Source organism: Gobio gobio (assembly GCF_949357685.1).
Source record: "Gobio gobio genome assembly, chromosome: 24".
In the NCBI taxonomy this organism is placed as follows: Eukaryota; Metazoa; Chordata; class Actinopteri; order Cypriniformes; family Gobionidae; genus Gobio; species Gobio gobio.
Window position 1 is genome coordinate 34,082,415 of NC_137120.1, and position 27,371 is coordinate 34,109,785.

At 35.9% G+C, this 27,371-nt stretch overlaps 1 protein-coding gene across 2 annotated transcripts; it reads left to right on the forward strand.

Annotated features, from left to right (window-relative positions):
* Window positions 1-27,311, forward strand: arhgap45b (Rho GTPase activating protein 45b). Of its 2 annotated transcripts, none has more exons than XM_079806979.1 (23): window positions 1-772; window positions 1,582-1,969; window positions 8,821-8,964; window positions 9,469-9,553; window positions 11,324-11,396; window positions 11,578-11,638; window positions 12,582-12,716; window positions 12,897-12,958; window positions 13,043-13,153; window positions 14,482-14,562; window positions 15,677-15,844; window positions 16,728-16,865; window positions 19,896-20,086; window positions 20,184-20,305; window positions 20,464-20,562; window positions 22,951-23,052; window positions 23,133-23,296; window positions 23,376-23,564; window positions 23,650-23,787; window positions 24,925-25,163; window positions 25,274-25,511; window positions 25,652-25,745; window positions 26,732-27,311. In XM_079806979.1, the coding sequence occupies exons 1-23, from the start codon at window positions 647-649 to the stop codon at window positions 27,040-27,042; spliced, it is 3,459 nt and encodes a 1,152-aa protein (XP_079663105.1). In that variant the 5' UTR covers window positions 1-646; the 3' UTR covers window positions 27,043-27,311. The 2 variants fall into 2 exon arrangements, with proteins under 2 accessions (XP_079663105.1, XP_079663104.1); XM_079806978.1 differs by having other exon boundaries at window positions 1-279.
* The last annotated feature ends 60 nt before the right edge of the window (window positions 27,312-27,371 follow it).

A 27,371-nucleotide genomic window follows, 5' to 3' on the forward strand; every position in this document is an offset into this window, starting at 1 on the left:
GATGTTTGTCAGTAGATTCAGTCAATGTGCGAACACATTAGAGGAGCGAGACAGAAGCTCGAGCTCGGAGTGTGTAAACCTCGCATCAGCGCTTTGAAATGGGGAGCCGGGGGGTGGGCAGGGGGGTTATATCGTAAATTAAAAGACTTACGCGGCGAGACTAAACTAAATCTGAAGCTTAAAATGTTCTCTAAAAGGACAAGGGAACTGATAAAGACGCACTCGATGTCAAAGAAGAGCCGAACAGGAAGCAGCCCAGCGCCTCTCAACTCTCCATCAGTAAGTCGCACAGCATCTCTCGCCTTTTCCTCCTGCCAATCAACTTGATTGACATTTCACTCTCGCGCTCGTGTTTTTGTGTCGTGTTCGACGTTGTTGAAACGTGTGTGTGAATATTATCAGTGTTTTCACACAGATATAAACTGTAAGTGCATCATTTAGACCGTTATGCTTTAAAGAAAAGAACGGACTAAACTTCCTCAGCGTGAAATGGCGCAGCAAGGTGCAAGAAGTTCAGGTTTTGCCTTGCTTTAGACGTTTGTCATTTTTCTTTAGACATCATTACTTTACTTATCAAGGCATGTATTGCAATACAATTATGATATATGGTGGTTAACAGTGTGGAAAGTAGATTTTTGACCTGGAAATGTTGAAGCGTGTATCGAGTAGCAAAAGCTACAGTCCTTACGCGACGAGTCAGAGAGTGAAAAAAACAAACAGCAAAACTAGATTGGACATCTTGCCAAATAGACCAAACGTCTGGCTCAAACAGGTGGGTTTTATTGAAAACTACTGTAAATGGTAAATATTTGTATGTTACTATTAAGAATATGGATGTGTCGTCGTGTAATATACATCTACAGTTTCGTACACTGTAAAAATGACTGTTGAAATGACAAAGTTGTACTTAAAAATTTAAGGCAGCAACTTTTTTACAGTGAAGTCAACCTGAGGTAATTGTAAAAATATTATAAGTTTACCTCATAATAATTGGCTACACATGACAAAATTTGTCACTGTGCAAGTGAAATGTAAAGTTAAAATGTATATTCTTTAAAATGTCTGTATTGTAATTTATTGAAGTGTTTTTTTTATTTTTTTTAAACGATATTGCGGTTTTTGATGGGAAATTAATATAGGCAAGCTTCTATCTATCTGTTTGCTTGAAATGTCCTTTTTTTGTTAATTGGATTTTGGGATAACACTATGTCTCGGGTCTTTTATCGCTTATTGGTTTGGGTAGTGTATCATTTTTAAGGTTCATTTATGGAGTTGGCCGTTGAGCTACAGAAATGTCATTTTTGGTTATTTGTAGTCATGTTGACTCTTTTAGAAGTGTTTGTGAGCCTCAGCGAGGCCTGTAAGTGTGGCATCAACTCTGGGGTGTGACAGGAAGTAGGCCACGGTTACACAATTGCTCTTGTGAAAGAAGTTCTGTTTACTAACAGCCCTCTATTGTAGTCTGTCACAGATCTTCTGCTCCATCCGCAAACCCACTTTCTACCTTATAGTTTGCGTGCCCTGTTTATCATTTTGCTCACACTGTTTCCCTTTTCTTTTCTTTTTTTTGTCACAATCCAGCTCTCTGCTCTTCAAGAGCAGCCCCGGAAAGATGCAGTCGATGCCGCCACCTCTTCCGTCTCCAGTCTGTCTCCCTCCATCCTGGAAGTCCCGTCTTCCTGTCCCAGTACCCCTTTGACCCATCACACTAAGCTGGTGGGCTGCCCGTCTCCAATGGGCACCCTAAAGCGTCCGACTTCTCTGAGTCGCAATCCTAGCGCAGCGGGCTTCCCTATCCAGTCTTGGGTCTTCAGTAAGGGTGCAGGAAAATCTGTCATCTCCCAGAGTCCTTCGCCAGATACGCCTGAGACCACAGTGGCTATTGAGGTGGAAGACATCCCGTCGCTGCTACGCATAGTGGAGCGGTTCGCCAAAGCAGTGGAGAAACTGAAAGATGTCGTGCTTGAAGGTAAGATGATGATTTTTGTTGGAGAGAATCTATTTGACATTGGGATAAAAACGTTTTAGAAACGCTTAAACGTTTCCTGGCATTTATTCCTTTTAACGAAGATGCACACAACAGCACTCAATACCAATCGGCCACATGACAATTCGCACGTCATACCGCAAACATCACCTTCCGCTGTGGATCATGTGATCGCGGGGGAGCGAAAGGGGCGGGGCTGAGTTTGCTCAAGAGGCCCTGTTCTTCCTGTAGCTGCAGTGAGGTTGATTTCCTGTGGTGTACGCCACATTGGTACAGGAAATGGTACTCTCAGAAAACACCCCCTTCCACTCTCAGGACTAGTCAAACCCATAAATACTGAAATAACTTATTATATTTTAATCTTTCTGACAACTCGGTAGAGATGAATTACAGGAACTTTTCAACAAGAGGATCCTTATAAAAGTGCTGTGTTGGTACCATGAAAAAATAATGGTAATACCATGGTACTTTGAGATTCTGTTGCAGGTTTTTTTTTTTTGTGGCAAATGCCCTCAAATATGATGACTAATGCGAGGAAACCTCTTCTTAAAATAAAAAGGCAGCTATTACAGTGCCATGTTTTGGGACCAGTTTTGCGTTTGATAAATTGTTATTTATATGAATTTTTAATTGATTTAGCATATTTATTAATGAAAGCTACAATTATTTAAATATTGTTTGAGAAATATTTAGTGTATTACCTTAATTTAATAGTAAATCTGAAAATTAGTATGGTTAAATTTAATATCATTTAAAAATGTATTTGTATAGATTACTTTTCGCAAAAATGTTATTCCCAACCAAGAACACTGAAAAAAATGATTCGTTGAATTTACTAAAACATTTTATCGTAAGTGTTCGCAATCAATTTATTTTCTCAATTTAAACAAAAACACATGCAATTCCCATAAAACAATTCATTTTTTTTTATTAAAATCAAAAAACTAAATTTAAATTATTTAAATGAGCACAAATTAATTATGCTTAATTTAATCGGGCCATAATTTTTTTCTGTGAATAAATCCCCTAAAAAGAGAACAAATTCTATTCAACAAATCTTGAAAGTTGTGTTGAAAGGAAGGAGAGAAGATATGTATGTACAGTTGTGCTCAAAAGTTTACACACCCCTTGCAGAATCTGCAAAATGTTAATTACTTTAAAGGGATAGTTCACCCAAAAATGAAAATTAGCCCATGATTTAGTCACCCTCAAATAGGTGTATATGACATTCTTCTTTCAGGCGAATAAAATCTTATTATTATTTATTATATAGTTATATTACAAAAGTCCAGGCTAATCCAAGCATTATAATTGCAGTAATAGTTGCTCTGTTTTTGAAGTCCATAAAAAAATGTACTGTCCTGAATAATATTTTTTTTTTTACATAAGACATATGCATATAATCCACAAGACTAGCTGAATTTATAAAAATTGACCCTGTTCAAAAGTTTATGAACTATTGATTCTTAATACTGTGTCGTTCCCTGGATGATCCAAGGCTGTTTTTTTGTTTTGTGATGGTTGTTCTTGAGTCCCTTGTTTGTCCTGAGCTGTTCATCAGAAAAATCCTTCATCTTCTGCAAATTCTTCAGTTTTCCAGCATCTTTTGCATATTTGAACCCTCTCCAGCAGTGACAGTGTGAAAAGATGGATCTCAAAATCATTCAGAGGACGCTTGAGGGACTCAAACACAACTATTAAAAAATGGTTCAAGCATTCACTGATGCTTCAGAAGGAGAAACAATGCATTAAGAGCCGGGGGTGAAAACTTTTTGAATTTGAAGATCAATGTAAATTGTACTTAATTTGTCTTCCAGGAAACATGTATCTTATGTTGCTTCCGAAGGGAGTTCAAAATAAATGATATTTAAACAAAATAAGAAAAATATGGACATCACCCTGCTCAAAAGTTTTCACCCCCAGCTCTTAAGGGATTAGTTCACTTCAAAATGAAAGTTTCCTGATATTTTACTTACCCCCATCTCATCCAAGATGTTCATGTCTTTCTTCAGTCGAAAAGAAATTTAGTTTTGTGGAAAACATTCCAGGATTTTTTTCTTCACCACTGACTTCCATTGCAACCAAAATGTTGAAGGTCCAAATCAATACAGTTTCAAAGGGCTTCGAAAGGCTTCAGAGGCTCTGCGCGATCCCAGACGAAGAATAGGGTCTTATCTAGCGAAACGAGCGGTAATTTAAAAAAAAAAGAATATAATTTTGAACCTTAATTGCTCATCTTGCGCTGCTCTGCGCTCGCCAGTGATAGCGCAATAACGTCAGAAAGATCACGCTAGACGTAGGTGGAAGCACCGCCCCCTTGTGTGAAGACTAATAAAAACAACCTGTAGCAAAAAAAGGATGATTTTGAAGTTGGAAATTTTGATAAAGGGTGTTTGTATTAGTCCTCGCACGTTGCTTGGGGCGGTACTTCATCTAGTATGACGTTTTCGACGTGATTGCGCAATCACTGGCGAGCGCAAGATGAGCAATTTAGGTTAAAAAGTATAATCACTTTTTTTTATAATAAAAAAAAAAAATGGCCGATGTTTCGCTAGATCTAATTAATCTAACTAATAGATCTAACTAATCCTTTGTGCATTGTGTGGTGTGTCCTTCTGGAGCATCAGTGAATGTTTGAGTCCCTCAATTGTCCTTTTGAGCATGGCTTTGTGTATGCATCCCATCAGTAAGTTCAAATAGTCCATAATGCCAACCATTCTCTTAGATTAGTTAGAGAAATAGTGAACATCCTTATTTCAGTCATTTTGTCAAGAGAGATCCAAAGTCCTGCTTTTGGCGTTGATGGGCTTTAGTGGTTGACCCATGGCACATTTTCCACCAAGCTTTTCTGCCTTCATCAGAAGCTTATTTTTGATTCTGTGCAAGTGGCCTACTTTTTCCCTGATTTACAAAACACAGTTGTTCATGCTTCCCATTGCTGTATAATTCAGGTTAAAGAGAAACTCAACAATAACAGTTGTAGCCTAGGTGTTTTTGCTGAGAGTTACAGTTAGGAGTCGTGACTGGAGGAAGTGGGTTGTTGACGCGCCGCTGCAGACGAGAAAGCAGTGCAACGCAGTGTTAACAAACGGTCCGTCTTGCATCATCTTGACTGTTTTAGGATCAGTGAAGATTTATGCTTCCTGTCAGCAAGACAGACATTATGAACCCTTTAACTGACACATCAAAGAATTCATATAATCAAAATACATTTTAATTATTATTCTTTGTATTTCTTAAGGTTTTTTTTCTTCAAATTAAAAATGTTTTGTTGTTTTATTTGGTAGTTTGTTTTATTCATTTGCTTTTTTATAAATATATATTTAATCTTTTTGATCAATTTGTTTATTTTAATTCTTTATATTTTAATTTGGTTTGTTTGCATTGTGACATATTTATCCGTGTGAAAAGCAGAGTTGTTTGTCATTTTGGCACAAATTAGACGTCTTGGACCGACATGAAATTTCTGAGCTTGTGTGGCTGTAACACATTTTCAGCTGATAAGAATAGATGTTGTGTTGAGCTGCACGATTTTTCGCTTAAAGATCGCAATCTCTGTTCAAACAGCAACGCAGTCTCATTCCTAAATGACAATGATCTGCCTCTCTATTAAACCTATGAAACAATCACAGCGAAACATTCGGATCTGAGTTTGAGCTTCCGCTGATCCAGAGAGGGCAGTTGTATAGGTTTGAAACTGCTTCACAAACAGTCTTTTCATCATTACAGTATTGATATTTTTGTTATAAATACTCATATTTTCACAGAAGAACTCGGGGAAATGTTTATGTAGCAAATCACCTTTTGTAATTGAAGTAACTTGGCGCCAGTGTTGGGCTACTTTTACACTGTGTGCATGCCGTGGGCTGTTTCATGTCTGCAGGTTAAAACGACTCCAATAATGGGATATTTAGCCCCGGGAATGTGAACTTTAGCAGGGGAACCCAGCCAAAAAACACAGATTTTACCCTCCCGGGGACTCCCCCTAAATGCAGTTGGGCTTGTTTTGTGTAACAATTTGGCGGGTTTTGATGTGAAAGCCTGGAAATCTAGACACACCCTAGCGGCAGCAAATCTAATTTGCAGCCAGGGTAGTCTAGCAACTCTCCGTTGGCTTGGAAGCTGGAAAAACCAAACTCTGGTCAGGCCAATCACATCGTGTATAGAGTCGGTGGGCGGGCTTAACATAATGACGGCAGAGTTGCGGCGGTTCCGTGTGCTACTCGTAAACAAAGAAGCTGGCGAACAGCGGCCTTTCGAATCGGCTTTGGCCGTGACTCTGGAAGACTTGGAGTTAAGCTTTTCTTTGAGGAAAGAACAAAGAACGACACTGAAGTCATTCTTAAGAAAGGAAGATGTGTTTGGAGTTTTGCCGACCGGATACGGCAAAAGTTTAATCTATCAGCTAGCTCCGCTTCACCTTCTTCGTTGCTCTGGTTGGTTGTAGCGCTATCCTATTGCGTGCAGAGGGAATTTGACAGACAGCCGTTTATCCCGCCCCTCTGATTGAGCCCTGCCAATGATGTGTTCCCAGACCCAACATCTTGATGTGGGTCTGGCTTGTCAGGCTATGGCATCACTGCTTGGTGCTTCAAATAATGATTGTATCATTACATTGTAAAAAGCCCTTTTTAAAATAAAAAAATTCCACATCCTGCCCAATGCTGTCCTTCAAACAAACGTGTCAGCTGAGTGCTATGAAAACATACATAGTGAATATATCTACCATTACATAAATTAACCATGCTTTTACAACGATTAAAAAAAATAATAATAATGAATTAATAAATAAATAAAACAGGGTTATTGTAGTTTTTCCATGGTAGCCACAAATTAACCATGGTTTTGCTTCAGATGCATAGTTTAACTATATGGTATTTGTGTAGTTGTACAAATGGTAATCAATATGCCAAAAAACATGGTTTTACTATAATAAAGCCATGGTTATTTTCACGAGGGTATATCAGTGCTATATATTATGTGCAAAACGTACATTCAAATTATATTAAAGAAAAACACTATGGACACAGTAACTTTTACTGGCATTTCTTTATCCTGTAAATGGGCTATAAGAAACGTCTTGCAGACGTTGCTTTACAGTTACCACTCTCATAAAATACTTGAATTACATGTTGACTTTTAAACCTAAATTTAGCTTTCAATAATCTAATGAAAATCATCGACAACGATTCACATCGATTAGTTGGGTCTGCCTTCTGTGCACGGAAAACTTCCACCAGTCGCGCCAATTTACAGCATTAGTGGATATTTCAGCTAAATTAATGTTTTTCACCGAATATTAATGGTTTCCCTCTTTACTGTGTTCTGTCTGTTTGACGACTGACAGGACGCACTTTCATGCAAAATGGAAATACTTGCGTGAATTAGTAATATTTACAGCTAAGGATATAACCTGTAAAATGAACATTTTGCGCTGAGGATGCACACGCATGTGCCGAAGCTCATGACAGGGTATATTAAAGTCGGCATGAAACGGAAGTTGAGATCGTCTTTTTCTCCTTATTGTGACGTATATCCGAGTGAAACGGCTTCTGAAATTAGAAAAAATGTAGGGCGAGGCTTGATTTCGTCCTTCGGGAATTGATTGGATCGTTGGAAGTTGGGCGTTGCTAACAAAATGGAGGCAGATTTGAAGTTTGCACTCAGTTGTGGAGAAAAACTCAATCTATCTCTTAAATGTATTTTCTTTCTAAATCTTTTCTACATAATGTTACTGAGCATATTTCCTCACTTTTCGCTGGTTTATGCTACAGATTTTACTTATTTTAAGCCTTTTATGGCTTTATTTCTGTAAAGCTTTTTTCTCAGCTCTCCCTTATAAAGGGGGCGCGCCGTAAGCGCGTTCACACGCTGCATTCCTCAGTGCGAGTCGTCACGATAAGCTGTTCGTCCGACTATATTGAGTAATTTTTACATTAAAAAAAGCTTTTATTTCTCATATATTTCTCTCTTTTTGCCTCAAGTCCTTCTTGAAGAAGGTATTGTGTATACCGAGAAAAATGCACCTAACCACGATCAGTGACATGTTTCTGAGAGGAGGTGCAGAAACGAGACGGGGCGATAACCCCGCCCTCGCGCCATAGCACATGACCAGGAGAGAAGAGAGGTCGTTTCATGGGGGAGGGAAAGTTAACATATTTGATTAAAGATTATAAGGGTAAATGAATTTTTAAAAAATAATGAAGTGCACAGATAAATCAGTTATAGTAAACACTACAATATTAATATAAAAATACAAATTGTAAAATTTGATTTCATGCCGCCTTTAAGCGCTAATGTATTGGCTTCTCATGATTTGGGCGCTTGGCTCATGTACCTTTCCTACATCAGCTCACTCTGTTTCCACTCCTCTATTTTTAGATGCATTTTGTCTGTCTTATTGAGTGCTGTAAATTGTCGCGACTGGTGGAAGTTTTCCGTGCACCGAGGGCAGACCCGACTAAACAATGTGAATCGTTGTCAATGATTTTCATTATCGACTATTATTGATTTTATTGTTGCAGCCCTAAATCATTCAGAAGATTAATAAAAAATAAAAAAAAACCTGATTCATCCTAAATGAAGTATGGAGTGAGTGAGTCATTGAATCATTCATTCAAGCCTATTATTTATTTATTTTTATATATAATTCCTTCAGATTAATTAAACATCTGAAATAGACTGCAGCACATAACATTTAGTCAGAACCTCTCTTTTTATTGTCTGTTCAGAATAGTGGGAGAATCATGATCTCGGTTTCAATCACAAAACAATTGTGGTTCTCAGTTTATCCAGAATTGTGGAGCTCTAATGTTGTGGATGGTTTTTCGCAGACAAACAGGAGAACCGGCGTCCATTGGCCCATGAGTGTTTGGGGGAAGTTCTGCGCATCCTGCGGCAGGTCATCAGCATGTATCCCCTCCTCAACACAGTGGAGACGCTCACCGCTGCCGGCAAACTCATCTCACAGGTCAAAGGTTAGAGAAAAAAGGAATGTGGTGTTTGATCTTAAAGGATGGATTTGTTTTTTCTTTATATCAGTAGTGCATCCGGTTTGTAGACTGAGGGTACGTTTACACGATGACAATGTACTAAAAACAAAAGTTTTTCCTTTGCATTTTTTTGCGTACAGACAACAACATTGTCAAAACGATCCCTGTTCACATGGATCAACACAAACGATTAAAACGCTGTATTCATGCCAGGCCAGTAGGTGGTGGTCACTTAAAGAAACACTACGCGCATATAGACTGAATATGTGACGCACCTGCGCATGATGACAAATTCATGTTACGATAACGTATAATTTTCAAAAACGTACACTTTCAAACCTGTTTGCATTGTCAGGCCCCCAAACATTGTTGTCATGTAAATGACACCATTCTCAACTAAAAATGACTTGTTTTGGCAGTTCATGTCAGTGACATTTCTGTTGTTATTTTAAACTGTTTACCAACATATTTAGTCTTTTTTTGATTCAGGATACCACTATGAAGTGTGCAATGAAGCAGACAAGAAAGATTTTGAGAAGGCCATTGAGACCATTGCTGTAGCTTTTAGCAGCAAGTGAGTATGGAGAGCTCTGTGAACATGCTATCAATGTGTTTCTGACTCAGATCAAGTCAAAACTACTTTATAAATCTTTTTTTATCAATCACACCATTGCAGTTGCAAACTTTACCTCAAAATTACCTTTATTTTTTACTCCGGAAAAAGGCTTACACATTTTGCAGAATGCATGGATTGGCGTATTACATTTACCTAAATGTGCAGTACACAACAAGAGAACAGTGCTTGTACTGTATCCCACAATGCAATGTGCGCAACATGATTTGCTATTTTAGATTTTTAACATGTCTCCTTTAAATATGATGCCAAGAGTGTCATTTTAACACAATAAAAGAATTAAAATCATTTGAATAAAAAAAATAAGTGAGGTTGTGATGATCTTGCATACTTTAGCTTTATTTGTTTTCATAATATTATGCATTGTTCCTTTTGAAAATAAATAAATGAATAAATATAAAAAAATAATAAATACCAAATGCATAATTTTCCCCTGACTTAATTGGTATTTATGTATTTATTTTAAGTTAAATAAATACCAAAGACCAATGAGTAATTTCCCCCTGAATTGTTTTTGTTTGTTTCTTTGTTTCTTTATTTATTTTCAATTAATTCAGGGGAATATTATGCATTGTTCCTCTTGAAAATAAATAAATAAATAAAACAAAAAAATAAATACCAAATGCATAATTTTCCCCTGACTTAATTGCCATTTATTTAATGCATTTTATTTGATTTTATTTAGTTATTTTAAGTTAAATAAATACCAAAGACCAATGAGTAATTTCCCCCTGATTTGTTTGTTTGTTTGTTTAATTTATTTTCAATTAATTCAGGGGAATATTATGCATTGTTCCTTTTTGAAAATAAATAAAACAAATAAATACCAAATGCATAATTTCCCCCTGACTTAATTGGTATTTATTTATTTTCAATTAATTCAGGGGAATATTATGCATTGTTCCTTTTGAAAACATAAATAAAAACCAAAGGGACAATGCATAATTTTCCCCTGAATTAATTGAAAATAAATAAATAAATAAATACCAAAGGAACGTGTAATTTCTGCCTGAATTAATTGGTATTTATTTAATTTATGATTCATTCTAGGGCAAATGGAATATAGTTTCTTTTGGAATGTTTTTATTTTTTTTTATTATTTATTTATTCATTTTTATTTTCCCAGTCGAAATTAATAAATGTACACAGTTATGTAGTGCCATGTGGCGTTCTTTGCATGCATTATGAAATCATCTCTCTCTAAATGCTCTGTTGGATCACTGACATTAGTCGTAGCGCTACAGAAATAACAGGAAGTCGATTTGTGGCTTCTACTCTCTTACACTAACAGCCCCAAACTCTCAAGGATCTGTTTTTGAGTTTGAGCTGATCACTATCGTCACCTGTAGTAGTCCTGTTTTCACTTCTAGTGTTTTAAAACAGATGTTCTGCTGTCATATTCATTGTGATGTACCTTTTGAATGTCAGCACAAAATGTTGCTCAAATGTTCATGAGAATATCTTGCATTAATTTCCTGTGGCCGAAACATTAAATCATGCACCAGTACAGCGTGACGCTGTTTTTGTGGCAATAACAAAGCAAAGCGGAAGTTGTGAACCAAAAACTGGCATCTGATCATTCGCACTGGTTATTGTAGGCATTTTAGTTTATAATTCAATTGCAAGTTGACTCAATTTGCCCTTTAACATTACATTCTGAAACTGCATATTACGTTTCGGAGAAAGCTGAGATGTTGTTTCTTTTGTCAGTGTCTCTGAACTGCTGATGGGAGAGGTGGACAGTAGCACGTTGTTGTCTGTGATGCCCACTGAGAAAAGCAGGGTAAGTGTGTGTCAGTTTCACTGCCTGTATAGAGCGGATGTTGCCAGTAGGTTTAGACTTCCTGAAAGTGCAGTTCTGTGATTAGTTCTGCTGCTCTGTGACGCAGTCGACCACTGAAATATGAATCACATGGAGCGCGTTATAAAGGTGTTTTTATATATTTGTGTTTTTTTCCCTTCAGTCTATGGAGAACCTCTCAGGTCACGAGCTTTCACACTCACGGAGTGATTCATCTGAGCTGGGTAATTTGTGACAAATTCAGACATACAGAAAAACAAGTGGCAATTCAGGATAGAAATGTATTAGTAAAATAAATGATTCTAATGAAAGTCTCCTGCAGAAGATTTAAAATTATTTTTTTATTTTAGAACTCATAATGTTATTTTATTTATTTATAAAAGAGAGAAATTTAAAGTCAGAACATGCACTTAAAATAATTATCATTAGTGTATATAGAATATACGAATCATGGAATATTATATTATAAAATAACTTTATGTATTAATCTGTTTATTATAAGATGGTACATTTACTATGTCCCTTTTTAACTTTAAAACTCATAATTGTATAATATAATATTTATTTAGAGATCTTTCAAAAGTCTCCTGCAGAACATATATTGATGATGGTTATTTTATTTACTTTATAACTCATTATTATATTATAATATTTGTCATATATTATTTATTTATAGATCTTTTAAAGTCTCCTGAAGAATGTTTACATAATAATAATAATTAATAATAAATTTTTGATTTTTGTAATAAGAGAACTTTAAAATCCCTTGCTGACCATATTTATCATAATCATAATCAATAATAATAATCATTATCATATTTATTAATTATTTCTGATTATTATGATATTAACTAATTATAGAATATTACAGTGTTAAATAAAAAATCTTATTATTTGGTTCCTGTAGAAAAATTTATATGCATTTTATTTACTTTTAGAATTCATAATTGTATAATATTTATTTATTTGAAGATATTAAGTCTCCTGTAGAACCTAAATTATTATATAATGTTGCATAACATGCATCAATAATAATGATTTATGTTGTTATTTATTTTTATTTATTTAAGGCATAGTATTAATGATAATGATTGTAATTGTAGTTATTTTTATTATTTTAAATATTAAATATATTTACACATAACTGTGTTCCTGTGTGTGCTGCAGTGATGAGTGCTGAAGAGGTGGACATTATCCTTCAGCGCAGTGAAGGTGGTGTGGACTCGGCTCTGACTTACGCTAAAACCATCTCCAAGTACATGAAGGATCTCATCAGCTATGTTGAGAAGAAGCTTGCACTGGGTAAGATCATGTGCTTTTAATGTTATGATCGCTTGATTTACCCATCTTTAAAAGTGTTATGCGAGTTCTGATTGGTTGAGCCACATTACATAGTTATTATTTAGGTTTTACTTGTTTTTTTTCCCCTCTACTTTTTTACTTCATATTTTACGTCTTTAATTGCAATGGATATTTATCTAGAGCTGGAGTTCTCCAAAGGCTTACAAAGGATCTATCAGGCATGTAAACAGACCATCACGCAGGTGAGATTTAGTCATTGTCTGCAGTTCTCAGGGTGCCTGCTCTGTTTGTTTGCCTCCTCATTCATCTCTTTTTGTGTCCATCAGCCACACATGCCCTTCTTCTCCATCTACTCCCTGGCTCTGGAGCAGGACCTGGAACAGAGCTCTGGGATGCATCAGGCAGCCTCCACCCTGTACAACCAGACCTTCATCATGGTAAAACAGCACTGGGGCCATCTTTAGTCATCCTTTCAACAACAATAATAATAATAATAATAGCCTATTATTATTATTATTATTATTCATGTATTTGATAATATCATAGTCATGTGAAAAAGTTAGGACACCCTATTGAATTCCATGGTTTTCTGTACCGGGCATAATAAAAATTAATCATCTGGGGGTATTCCAGAAAGCAAGGTTAACTTACCGTCACACATACATGAACTCTTGGTTGATTAACCCAAACCTTGCTTACTCGAGGTATGCTGGTTCCAAAAACGAGTCCAGGAGTAAGTTCAGACAACTCTGAGTATGTTAATGGTTAACACAAGACATTCTCAACAGAGCGACGAATTGATTCACCATGGAAACAGAATCCGTGGTAAATCCTCTTTAAAGTCCAAATTAAATGTGTTCGGAGTTTGTCACACCACAGACAAATGTGTTATTAACCACCCAGACAAATTTGAATCATAAAATCCACCAAGTAAATAAAATAGTTTATGAAAAAATAAGCAGCATTCTCTGCTTTCAAACGTTAGGGGCGTGTCCACAGTCTGCGCTGAAGCCACACCCACTCGCAGTAAAGCTGCCGTGAGCACACAAGACAACTCACGTGCAGTTCACGACGGCACCAGATGTCGGCGGGACGGTAGGATAAAGGCCGGGGCGGGAGATAATCGGTTCGGGCCCCTTTCTGCAGCGTATTATCAGTGAATTCTCCGAAGATAGTTTTACAAATTTTCAGGTGTAAAGTCACTGCAGAGGCAGGTGTTGGAGGTGATCCTCAGCTCTCCATCAAGGCAGCTGTTCACAAGATGAATCCACCTCTTCTTGATATCGTCGTTTTGTAAGTTGTAGGCTGTAGTAACTAACGGTACTGACAGTAATTCGCGATCAAGCGGGCGAACTTGCTCGTGTTAGGGGAGGCTCCGTGGGTCCAGTGCGTCATCAACAGTTATGAGAGTGTATGGGGAGGGGCCATATGCACAGTGACTCCAGTGCGTCATCGAGCCACCGTTTTAGCCCCACCTAAAAAAAATCCTGAAAACAGCAACGGTGAAAAACTGTTTAACGGCCTAACTCCACAATTCAGTACTACACAGGTCAGTCTTTGTAACGTGTTTCAGCAATACATTTCTAACATTTATAATGTGTTTAGAAACAAATCTCAGAATTGCCTTTTACAGGGACTTTAATATATGTAATAACAATAATAATAATGATAATGAAATTGTTCTAATTGTTCACTGATGGTGTTGATTCTTCAAAAACATAAATACTTCATGCTTTCAAGATATTATGTGCTTGTTCATCCACAGCCTCTGCTGCTCCGCAAACAAGAGCACGAGAAGAAACGCAAGGAGATCAAGGAGCATTGGCTGAAGGCCAGGAGAAAACTGGTGATCTTTTACATTCATTCATCTTTTTACTAGGGGTGTAACGGTACACAAAACTGACGGTTCGGTACGTACTTCGGTTTTGAAGTCACGGTTCGGTACGGGTTCGGTACAGCAGTTTTACAAAATAGCTTTTTATTTATTTTATTAAACAGTGGTTTACTGAAAAGTGTCTGTCCTTAAATTAATTAAATTATAACTAAAAGTTCATTGAAGATATTGCTGTAAACTATATAGGGAGCCCTTACTTGCACATTACTATTATATTAAAGGTTAACAACATACCCAGACTTTTAGCCTAAATTCAGTTGCCATTTATTTTTTGGTATAATAATCAACACTCAAATAACACACAGTACGCAAACATGTAAACTTCACATAAGGCAGTTTTTGCAATAACTTCTAAATCTAATTGTAAAATAGTTTTTTCTCCAATTCGTTGTGGAAATATAATCATTTATATACGGTGTCTGTCATTTTCATGACAGGTTAATTTAACATGCATGAAATAATCAAGACATCACTAACAGGTTAAGTAGAATATAATGAATATATATGTATATGTATATATACTAGTGCATATATTTAGTGAAAGAGTTAATCTCTCTCTAGTCAACTCACAGCTGTGAACATCGAATGACTGCCTGAGGTAATGTGAAGCTACATGACATTGTTTAGTTTACAAGCCGTTATATTGCAGTCTTTCCGCCATTGAAACACTGATTTAGCGATTAGACCATATGATACGTGACAGTAAGTTGTAATGTATCCTCAACATACCTTCTGAAGTTCATTCATGTTTATTCTATAGGAAGAGATGATTGATCGTGTTCACAGATGATCGCGCGCGTCACGCGGCATTAAAAAAAACAGCAAAACAGCATTTATCGTTTGAATTCCGTTATAAAATGGACTGGATACTTAATGTCTTCGTGTGGGAACTCGGATTGACGTGTTTTCCGCGCTTAAAACAAGCCGACTGAACTGATAAAGATTGTATTCGGAAACCGGTTCGGTACGAATACGTGTACCGTTACACCCCTACTTTTTACAAACCGAGAACAGCACAAGTTGTTAGCAGCACAGGTCTATAAACGCTGTGTGTGTTTGAACACAGATGGAGTGTGAAGTGAACTTGCGCAGGGCTAAGCAGGTCTACATGGCCCGCTGTGAAGAGTATGACAAGGCGAGGACGGCGGCTAACCGGGCTGAGGAGGAGGGCGGTAGCTCTACCACTAAAGCGGTAGACAAGAAGAAACGACTGGAGGAAGAGGCCCGCAACAAGGTCAGCACTCCCTGTTGGTTATGACACTTAAAGGGTAACTTCAGTGATTTAGGATTAAGCTTTGTATTTAAACTGGGTCATTTATGCAGTAGAAATGTGAAATTATTTTTGAATTTGGTGCCTTCTAGACTGAGAAAAGACAGAAAATGTATTTTTGTCTCATGTGGATGAAAGACAACTCCCAGAATGCACTTGCTTCGCTGCCCTACGAGGCCACTCCGTACACCGCCGTTTTGATCTTCATAGTAATACAATAATTTTGTTCAGTTAGAGAATAAACACTACAATTAAAAACTGAACGCGTCTTTACAATAAAGTGTGAGTGAGCCGAACGAAAGTCACGTCACAGAAGCAGCAGTGTCAGATTTCCTTCATCACGATGAGCTGAGGTAATGTTAAGCACCAGTCTGGCACGTTTTCAGATCGAATATGGAAGCTAAACTATCACAGGAATTCATTGAAAAGTTGAAACACTCACTTTACTCTGCACCGCGCTCCTTTATTATGATTGTCTGTGCGGCCGTCTGTGTTTTCTTACATTCTGTGCGTGAGATCTTTCCCCTGTGGGCGGGTTGATAACATGCGGAACAGCTCCATCTAGTGGCTGTAGTCTTTAGCCTCTGGCCAAAAAATCCTCCGATGACGCAAAATGACGATATTTGCGTCATCAGAGGAATTTTTCCAGAAATAAAATGCATAATTCTCTCATCTCAGGGGGATATGAGGGGGGAAGTACCATAATTTGAATATACTACCAGGTCTCTACAGATACAAAGCTTAATGCTAAATCACTGAAGTTACCCTTTAAGATACCGTAGGAAAAGGTTTGCAAATTCCGTGTTTGAGCAGGTTGTGTTTTTGAAACGGTGTGTGTTTGTCTCAGGCTGAGGAGGCGGAGGCCACATACCGGACCTGCATCGCAGATGCCACCACACAACACCAGGAGCTGGAGCACATGAAGGTCACGGTTCTGCGGCAGATCCAAGAGGTCATCAAGCAGACTGACCAGACCATTCGCTCGGTATGTACCTACATGGAGCTCATGAACGCTCGCTATTGAAAAGTTAACAATTGCAACATAATACATCATCATAATCTCTCCATGCTAAGCCTTAGGTGCTGACATGGCATTAAATAAAACAATCTGTAATGCACAGTGGTGGAAAGAGTACTGAAAAAACATTCTCAAGTAAAAGTACTGTTACTTGTCAAAAAATGTATTGCTAGTAGAGTAAAAGTACCTGTCCTAAATACTACTCAAAGTAGGAGTAGTAGTGAGTATTATGCTATGAATGTTATTCCACCTTATACCCTGCAAATTAAAAATGTAGCTTACTCTTTTATTGATGATTCTTAGTAAGAACAAAAAAACAGGATCACCAACAGTATTTCTCCAAGTTTTATTTTTGACTGTTAGCACTAATAATACAGCCATGTAATATTTGAGAACGCAACCAATAATCTGGGAACATTTATGACAACCAGTCTGTAGAGGTTTTCTTGCGGTTAATTAAAAAGGGTTGCAAAGCATTGTACAGTAACAATTTTACATAAAGGCAGAGTTCTTTATTTTCAAGACGCATTCATTGTACTGTTTTAATTTAAATGGATGTTTTCTCTGTAAAAATAATACACTTCATAAATCAGAATTGAGTAACTCCGTTTTCACCACTTATTTTTGCTTGCAATTTAAAAAATAAACCTGATTTAAATATAAATCTGATGTTTTATGAAAGTTATTTGCTATATACATGGACTACAATTTTAAATCGCCACGCGAGAACACATTACATTAAAATATGCACTTCAGAAAGCAGACTGATGTGTTTACATGCTGAGTGAAATCGATGCAAGGGACAAATATCTAGCAGCGACGATAGGTTAGTGCCTAATGCACTGAAGCCTGGCAAACAATCAAGCTAAATGAAGTGTTTCCAGCAGATGGCACCGCAAACTCATGCAGCGCTAACAGAATACATTTGTGTGTGTATTAAACAATTACTAAAAATTGACTGCAGAATATCACATTTTCTAAGGCAATTTCACAATTCAAGTCATTAACCAGCAAAACCCTCCTTTCATAAAGCGTGCGTGCCTCTCACTTTAGGCTGGTCTAAAGCCTTTGTTTATACTCGATGTGTCCGCATGAGCGTGAGGGTGTCACACATTTGATGGGAGTCACACGCGTGACGCATGGAGACAGGACTGATTATTCGTCTTAGCCAATCAAGTTGACAGGAAAAAAATAAACATAATGTAGCGATGGCAGGTTTAGGGAAAATAGCGCAGTAAAAGTACCGATACAGCACTTAAAATGTGCTCAAGTAAAAGTACACCGTTTTTAAGCTACTTAATAAAGTACAATTCCTGAGGAAAGCTACTCAACTACAGTAACGAGAGTATTTGTAATTCGTTACTTTACACCACTGGTAATGTATCTCTCCATGCTAAGTCTTATGTGCTGACATGGCATTAAATAAAACAATCTGTAATTTATCTCTCCATGCTATTAGCGAATCAAGTTGGAAATATTCAAATGCCCTACTAAATAAAAGATCACTTACTGTTGCATGTCTTAAAAATCCAGAAGTATAAATTGTGATGGTAAATTCCACAAGTATAAATTGTGATGGTAAATTCCACAAGATAAATGTCTTTTTATTCCTTTAAGTCCTACAACTTAAGATCTCCCCTTTTGAATAAATATTTCACAAAAAGTATGAAGAACAAAATCACAGTAGCTCTTGATGTCTTTATTACAAGAAGTATTTCACACAAGACTGACTTGATCCTTTTTTTGCTAAATAATTCATGAGTCCAAACTATTTTAATTTAAATATAGTAAAATAAAGCAAATATTTAGGGTATATAGAGGCTGTATTTTTTTTTTAAATACTGCAAATATATTAAGGAAATATTGTAATATACAGCAAATATATTTTAATATTTAAAAAAACAATACAGCAAATGTATTACGTTAATGTGTTAATACGTTTGCTGTATTGTTTTTAAATATTTAAATATATATTCAGAATTTTATAATTTCCTTAATATATTTGTATTTTTTTTTTAACACATTTACTCAACACTGCAAATATATTTAAATATTAAAAAAACAATACAGCAATGTATTACGGAAATGTATTAATACTGCATACTATATATATATATATATATATATATATATATATATATATTATAATAATTATAATATATATATTTATTATAATAATTATAATATATATATATATATATATATATATATATTATAATTATTATAATATATATATATATATATATTATAATTATTATAATATATATATATATATATATATATTATAATTATTATAATATATATATATATATATATATTATAATTATTATAATATATATATATATATATATATATTATAATTATTATAATATATATATATATATATATATTATAATAATTATAATAATTATAATATATATATATATATTATAATAATTATTATAATATATATATATATATATATATATATATATTATAATTATTATAATATATATATATATATATATATTATAATTATTATAATATATATATATATATATATATATTATAATAATTATAATAATTATAATATATATATATATATATATATATATATATATATATATATTATAATAATTATAATATATATATATATATATATATATTATAATAATTATAATATATATATATATATATATTATAATAATTATAATATATATATATATATATATTATAATAATTATATTAAATATATTATTAAAGAAATATTTTAAAATGCAGCTAATCTATTAAGGAAATATTTTAAAATGTATATTAAATATTCCGTACCTGTGATTTAAACTGTATTTTATAATATTTATGGCCAGAAAAATCTCTACAATAAGGCATAAAGAGCATATTTGTAGAGCTTGTTTACTTGGCCAATGACCCAGTCATGCATTGCTTGCTGAAAAACAGCCACAAAAAAAATCTAAATCCAGCTTGAGTGGTTTTAACAGTGTGAAAAACTCTTTCCAGGCCACCATCTCGTACTACCAGATCATGCACATGCAGACGGTAGCGCTGCCGGTGCACTATCAGACGCTGTGTGAGAGCAGTAAACTGTACGACCCCGGACAGCAGTACGGCACGCACGTCAAAGACCTTCAGATGACGGAAGAGCCTGAGACGCATTATGAGTTTGAGGCCTATTCTGCCTCCTCCAGCCAGTAAGAAACGTTCCTTTTGCTTTCACACACACACACTTATACAAGGCATCATGGAACTGTAGGTAAATATTACCGTAACACGTTTTTTTATATACAGGCCATCAGCCAGAGCACGTACCGACAGCGCTAACACTGATGCTCAGATCAGTGCTGAAGTGCCGCAGACCCCAGGAGAGACAGGAGATGCAAGCTCCTCTCAGAAAGATGAACCGAAGAGGAGTATGTGCATATTATGTTTCATTTTAATTATATATATATTTTGGTGTATAAAGATGTGGGCAGGGGGTGTATGTACCCAAAATAAGTATGTAAAGTATACCTATTAAAAAAGTAAATTATTTTAATAATAATTTTAATTAAATGTTCTATGTCATCAGCTCGAGGTCTCCTGTCCCACAAGTCTTGGGGCTCCACAGTGAGTGACACAGACAGTGTGGGAGGAGGAAGTGGCCTGGGATCACCAACTACCAGCACGGGTACAACTTCTTGGCATGACTACTCTATATTAAACTTAAACATTTACTATATTAAGGACATCATATTTATTGTTTAATGATTATTTTATGCTTGTCTGAAATAAAACGGGCCCTGATCAGACAAAACACGTTTTTCAGGTTTGCGCTTCTTTTTATTTTTTTTGACAGTGTCTATTTACACCAAGTCCAAATGGCGTGCCTTGTTGGATATTCGCTCTAGCTCCGTCTAACAATGCCTGGTTGGGCCAAACAAGATTACAAAAAGACACATTTTTAATGTCTTCAGTGGCGTAGTCAGTAAAGCATAAGGGTTAGGGTTAAAATCCGCCTTTTGCAGAGCTCGCTCTTCTCCCCTTTCCAATCACATATCACATCGGAAAGACTTTCAATAAAAATTAAGAAAATGTTCTAAAAGTGGAAATAAATTGCCTAACGAAATGTTTAATAATAATAATAATAATAATAATAATAAAAGCATTTATTGGATAGGGTTAGGGGTCGGTGTAGGCAGGGCTTTTATTGTCCCATTAAGGCGACATCCATTTAATAATTTTAATAAATATAATCACTTACACTCTGTTATTATTGCATCCTGTTAATGTACAACAATACTGAGTTGCAAATTTTATGTATTTGTCAAAATAGATAGTAATGTAATTACTATTTACACACATTGCAAAGAACTGCTACTTTTCCATGGTGTAAATGGAATATATCACTATTTTCATTTAGTAAATGGCATCTACAGCTATTTGCACTTAGTGTAAATATCATCTGTCGCTAAAAAAAAGTTATTTTCACTGAGTGTAAATGGTATCTATTGCTATTTGCACTTGTCCCTGTCCACACGAACACGGGCATTTTCAAAACTGCAGCTTTTTCTACGGGGTTTGGCTGTTCGTCCACACGTAAACGCAGTATCCGGTTACTGAAACCAGACTTTTTGGAAAAACCGGAGATTTCGGCTTGTGAAGTCGAAGTGTGCGCTGTACTCTTCTTTGTTTGACGTCAGATTGTGCACGTTATCTCTTGTTTACATGAGTGGAGTCTGTGCAACGGCGGACGTAGCTTTTAATAACTCTGCGCATGTATCTGTATACATGTGATAAGCCCTGTTGGCAGTTATCTCATTGTATTGCAGAACAGAGGCCCCAGAATGCAATAATACAAAATAGTAAGGCAAGTGTGTGAAGCTATTACAGTCCACTTGGGTCCCCTGTGTATATACCGTTACCTGTCACTGAGTCCAAAGTAAAGGAACTTGTAGAAGGGTTTCACTGACCCCGTGGCATCCCTCAGTGCATCGTGCCATGGATGGGACCCATATGGAAATCAGGTAGCCAATCATAGTGTGGTTTTGCGTTTTCATGTCTTTTTTTAAACAGTGCTTGTGTGGACGCAATTGTTTTATAAAACGGAGGAGGAAAAACATGTAAGTGTGGACTAGGCCTTAGTGCAAAAAGCCTCTGCCTTTTAAAAAAGAAAATTTTAGCTAGCAACCCCCAAATAAGCTGTGCTGTCAGTCTAATCAAGGTAACCATCACCATAATGGAAGGCCCACCTCTTCATTCATTCGATGCAAATTATGTCGGGTAGCCTGACAAGCCAGACCCACATCAAGATGTTGGGTCTGGGAACACATCATTGGCAGGGCTCAATCAGAGGGGCGGGATGAACGGCTGTCTTTCAAATTCCCTCTGCACGCAATAGGATATCGCTACAACCAACCAGAGCAACGAAGAAGGTGAAGCGGAGCTAGTTGATCGATTAAACTTTCGCCGTATCCGGTCGGCAAAACTCCGAACACATCTTCCTTTCTTAAGAATGACTTCAGTGCTGTTCTTTGTTCTTTTCTCAAAGAAAAGCTTAACTCCAAGTCTTCCAGAGATGCGGCCGATTCGAAAGACCGCTGTTCGCCAGCTTCTTTGTTTACGAGTAGCACACGGAACCGCCACAACTCTGCCGTCATTATGTTAAGCCCGCCCACCGACTCTATACACGATGTGATTGGCCTGACCAGAGTTTGGTTTTTCCAGCTCGTACGCCAACGGAGAGTTGCTTGACGCCCTGGCTGCAAATTGGATTTGCTGCCTAGGGTGCATTTAGATTTCTAGGTGTTTTTTGTTTTCAGAGGGCTCCCACAAAAACATGAGGCACAGCAGGCGGTTAAAACACGAGCCGCCCAGGGTCCATAAACGGCACGCAAAACGCTTCCTGTCAATAGAAAACAATTCTATAAAAAAAAATTTAAATAGCCTCACTGCAAAAAAAATTCTGTCTGATCGAGGCCTTATTCATTTATTATAATATCGTTTATTGTTTTCATTAGTAATATTTGTTTGTTTTTAGTTGTAAACCTGGCATTCCTCTACGTCTTTTTTTTGGTAGGTGACATAAGTAAAATGGCTCGGACATCATCTACAGGAACTATGTCATCAAACGAAGACATCGATGAGAAGGACTCCAATGTTTCTTCCTTTGAACCTTCAAGTGAGAAAACAATGCACACGTTTTCCTTGCTAATCTGAGCCCATCATCTAGTTTCTCACTGTCCGCTCACCATTTTGCAGATATAAACGGCATCGAGCCTGAGATTGTGGTGCCCACTGGGCCATTTCGGAATGTCGGGCTGTCGAAAGCCGCTCAGACGCACAAACTGCGCAAACTGCGCTCCCCGTCCAAATGCAGAGAATGTGACAGCTACGTTTATTTCCAGGGAGCGGAGTGCGAGGAGGTGAGGTCAACTTATCTGCGTCTGATAAAGTTTGTCCTTTTTGTTTCAAATAAACTTGAGTTTGATTTCCTCTTTGCAGTGTTTCCTGGCTTGCCACAAACGCTGCTTGGAGACTTTGGCCATTCAGTGTGGCCACAAGAAGCTCCAGGGGCGCCTTCAGCTGTTCGGGCAGGATTTCTCGCAGGTGTCCGGCAACAGTCCCGACGGCATTCCCTTCATCATCAAGAAGTGCATCGCTGAGATCGAGAGAAGAGCTTTGAGAATGAAGGTATGCAAGCAACAATTGAGATCTAGCAGGTGTCCGCCGATAGATGCAAGATCATAGTGTGTGTGTCCTCCCCTCTCTCTCTCAGGGCATTTATCGAGTGAATGGGGTGAAGACGCGGGTGGAGAAGCTGTGCCAGGCGTTTGAGAATGGGAAGGAGCTGGTGGAACTGTCACAGTCCTCACCACATGACATCAGTAATGTACTGAAGCTTTACCTGCGGCAGGTGAGCCACCATTATATGGAAACGTTTAGCAAAATCATTCCATATAATGTTATGGAAATGGCATTTGGGGGTTTTGTATATTATATTCTATCATTTGAAAATTGAAAAGGTTACATTTGGGTAAAAAAAAGAAGCAAATTCTAATTTATTAATCTTTTCATTTTTATATATTGTATTTTATTATATTTAAATTATATTACAAATAAAATGTAACTTAGCATTTTAACAAATGCATAACAAATACATAACAAATGTATTAATACAATAATTCATATATAATATAATATAAAGTGTGTGTGTGTGTGTGTGTGTGTGTGTGTGTGTGTGTGAATACGTATACGTATTGTGTGTGTATATCTATATAATAAAGTAATCTATTGTTTGTTATTAAAGTATTATTTAAATGAGTTATTTGGTGAAGCCAACAAATGCAAATTCATATATATATACGCAGGCACACACATGTATCTTTTATATATTCTGTTCTATTATTTAAATTATATTATTCATGAAAATATAACTGATTATGAACTTGTAGGTTCACCCAAATTTAACGAAGTGCATTTTAATATAATAGAATGCAATATATACAAATGAATTAAAATATAAGACAGATTTTGCAATTTTGGGTTCCCAATTTTTTTTACTAATAAAACCATTTAATGTTTTTATATTATATTAAAATTTAGTAATAACAATTAGAATTTACCTTTTTTATATATTAATTAAATATTCTTGTATAATGTGTCTATATATTAAAAAAAATATTATAAATTAATTATAAATGCATATAATAAATAATTGTGTATAGCGTTCACCCATATAACTATTACTATAACTTTTTTTAATATTACGTTTTGTATATTATATTCAAATTAAATTAAATTGTTATAAAATAAATTTGTGGATTCCCCAAGTGTTACTAATTTATTTAAAAATATATTATACATATAATTTATTTTTGAAAATATAATAACAAAATGCATTCACCCAAATTGTATTAATCAAATATAATAATATAAGTTATAATATAAGTTGCCTAAATTGTATGTTAATATCTTCAATTGTATTATACAATAATCCACATTACATTTAGTTTTATTTTCCTGTTTGGGGTTTTTTGTTGTTGTTGCTCAGCTTCCGGAGCCCATCATGCCTTTCCGCCTGTACAACAGTCTGATGGGCCTGGCAAAGGAAAGCCTGGCTGTAGTGGGTCCAGAGGGAGCCGAGACCGGTAAAGGGCCCGACCTGGAGGACCTCAGCTCTGAAACGGACCCTGAACTCTTGGCCCTCGTTGAAAGACTTAAAAATCTGCTTAAAGAGCTGCCCAAACCAAACACCAGCACTCTCCGCTACATAGCGCGCCATCTGAGAAGGTTAAAAGCAAACAAATGACTTCCTCTCACATTTAAGGGCCTATAAACTTACCTTGGCAGACTGAATTAGCAGATATTCATTAAACTTTTTAAATGTTGCTGTTTTTCAGGATTGCAGAACTGGAAGATGACAATAAGATGAGCCCGAGTAATCTGGGCATCGTGTTTGGGCCCTCACTGATGCGGCCCCGGCCCTCAGGGGCCACAGTGTCCCTGTCCTCTCTGGTGGATTACCCATACCAGGCCCGCGTTGTGGAGACCCTCATTGTGTTTTATCCCTCCATTTTCCACTCTGACTCCAGTCGGCCCGCATGCAGCAGCACGACCAGCGCCCAATCCCTACAGCAGGTTTGTGATTCTTATGCAGTGTTGGCTGCTGGGTAAAACCTCATGTCATCTAATTAACTGCTCTATTTTAATAGGAGGTCAACTGTCCAGTTTTTCGAAAGTATTAATGCAGAACAAATGTAATGTTTTGGTCTGTGCAGCAAAGCAGCATTGAAGAAGAACACTGTTTGAATGATGAACAAAGGATCACAGATGAATCCGGTGCTGCAGAATCAGACAAGTTAGAGGGCCATGGTATTACATTTCATTATTTACAATTTTATATTATTTGATATGTGTATGTCGATTAATCGCATCCAAAATAAGTTTGTGTTTACATAATGTATGTGTGTAATTATGTATATTTGAATGCATACACATACATGTATATATTTAAGAAATATTTGCCTATTTATATATATATATATTTTTAAATGTACATCCATGTGTGAATAATAATAATAATAATAATAATAGTGTGTGTGTGAGTAAAATGGAGCATATTTTTTTATATATATGCGCTCTATTTTATTCTCTCTACATAATTACACACACGCAATATATATATATATATAGAGGTATGTGTGATTTATGTAAACGCAAACTTTTATTTTGGATGCGATTTAATTGCGTGACAGTACTTGTATATTTATGTGTGTAATACATATTTGTATTAATAATATAATTAACTTATTTTATTTTAGTTACATATTAATTATATAATAGAAATAAAATGAATAAATTCAATATCATTTTATTTAATATCCACTTTTTTATCTTCAATATTACCATTGATACTAGTTTATGTTGTATTTTAATTGTATTTATTTGACTTTTGTTTTATTCATATTAATTCGTTTTTTTTATTTTAATGTTTTGCATTTTATTTGTTAGTTTTAGGTAGTTTAGTTTAAAATAACGGTGATGTTTTAATGTTAATTTACTCATTTAAGTTTTTTTTTTAATCGTATTTGACTTTGCTTTATTCCTTTATATGTATTCATATTTTATTTGTCTATCTATAAACCACTATTTTTAGAAAAATATATATTATACTCATATGTGTATATATGAAATGTACTAAGTATTAAAAGCAATCAACTGTAATATGATTTGATTATAAATGTAAACATGAGCTACTGTGAGCATGCATGTTTATACCTTTTTTGTTTTATTTTGCCATGACTAAGCATTTCTCATAAATGCATACAGTAACTCAATGTCGTATCATGTCTCAACAGAGGGTTCTACAGGGACTCCTGGTTCTCTGGAACAAAGTCTGGACTCTGATTCAGATCCAGATGAGGAACAGGACGGAAGTGAACTACAGCCCCCCAGCCCTACAGATCAGGCAATCGATGGGACCTCCGAAGACCAAATGAGTTTGCCCGTCCTTTTGGTGAACCTTCAGTGTCCGTCTGGCTTAAACAAGCCCCCTGCCCTCCCTGAGACGGAGCCACCGGAGTTAGACGAAACTGGGGAAGTACCAACAAGCCCGCTGGCAGCGTTAAATATCAATCAGAGTAACAATACCAAAACACTCGCACTCTGAGTTTAGATCGCTGGGGTTTGTTTGTGATGTTCTCATGTATTTTTTATGATGCATTTTAATATTTAAAATACTTCGCCTTAAAATCCTGCTAAATCTATGGTGGTATTTTTTTTAAAGTGGTTTTCAGCTTTATTTTACAAATTTTATCAGGCAGCAATCTATCATGCATTGTATCACAGGAGATCACCTTATACTCAGTGTTGAACGTCTCTGTTGTTCAATTTTATATGTTTGTGCTTGTCTTTTAATAATAAAAAAAAAATTCAAAATAATCAGTAACCATTTATAAGCAATGCAAACTAACTTGACATCATGGTTACATGCAAATT

Coding starts and splice junctions, on each gene's coding strand:
- arhgap45b (XM_079806978.1), top strand. CDS start 25: ATGTGCGAACACATTAGAGGAGCGAGACAGAAGCTCGAGCTCGGAGTG. Junction 14,563..15,676: donor TGAAGGCCAGGAGAAAACTG/GTGATCTTTTAC, acceptor GTTTGAACACAG/ATGGAGTGTGAAGTGAACTT. Junction 20,563..22,950: donor ATCACCAACTACCAGCACGG/GTACAACTTCTT, acceptor TTTTTTTGGTAG/GTGACATAAGTAAAATGGCT.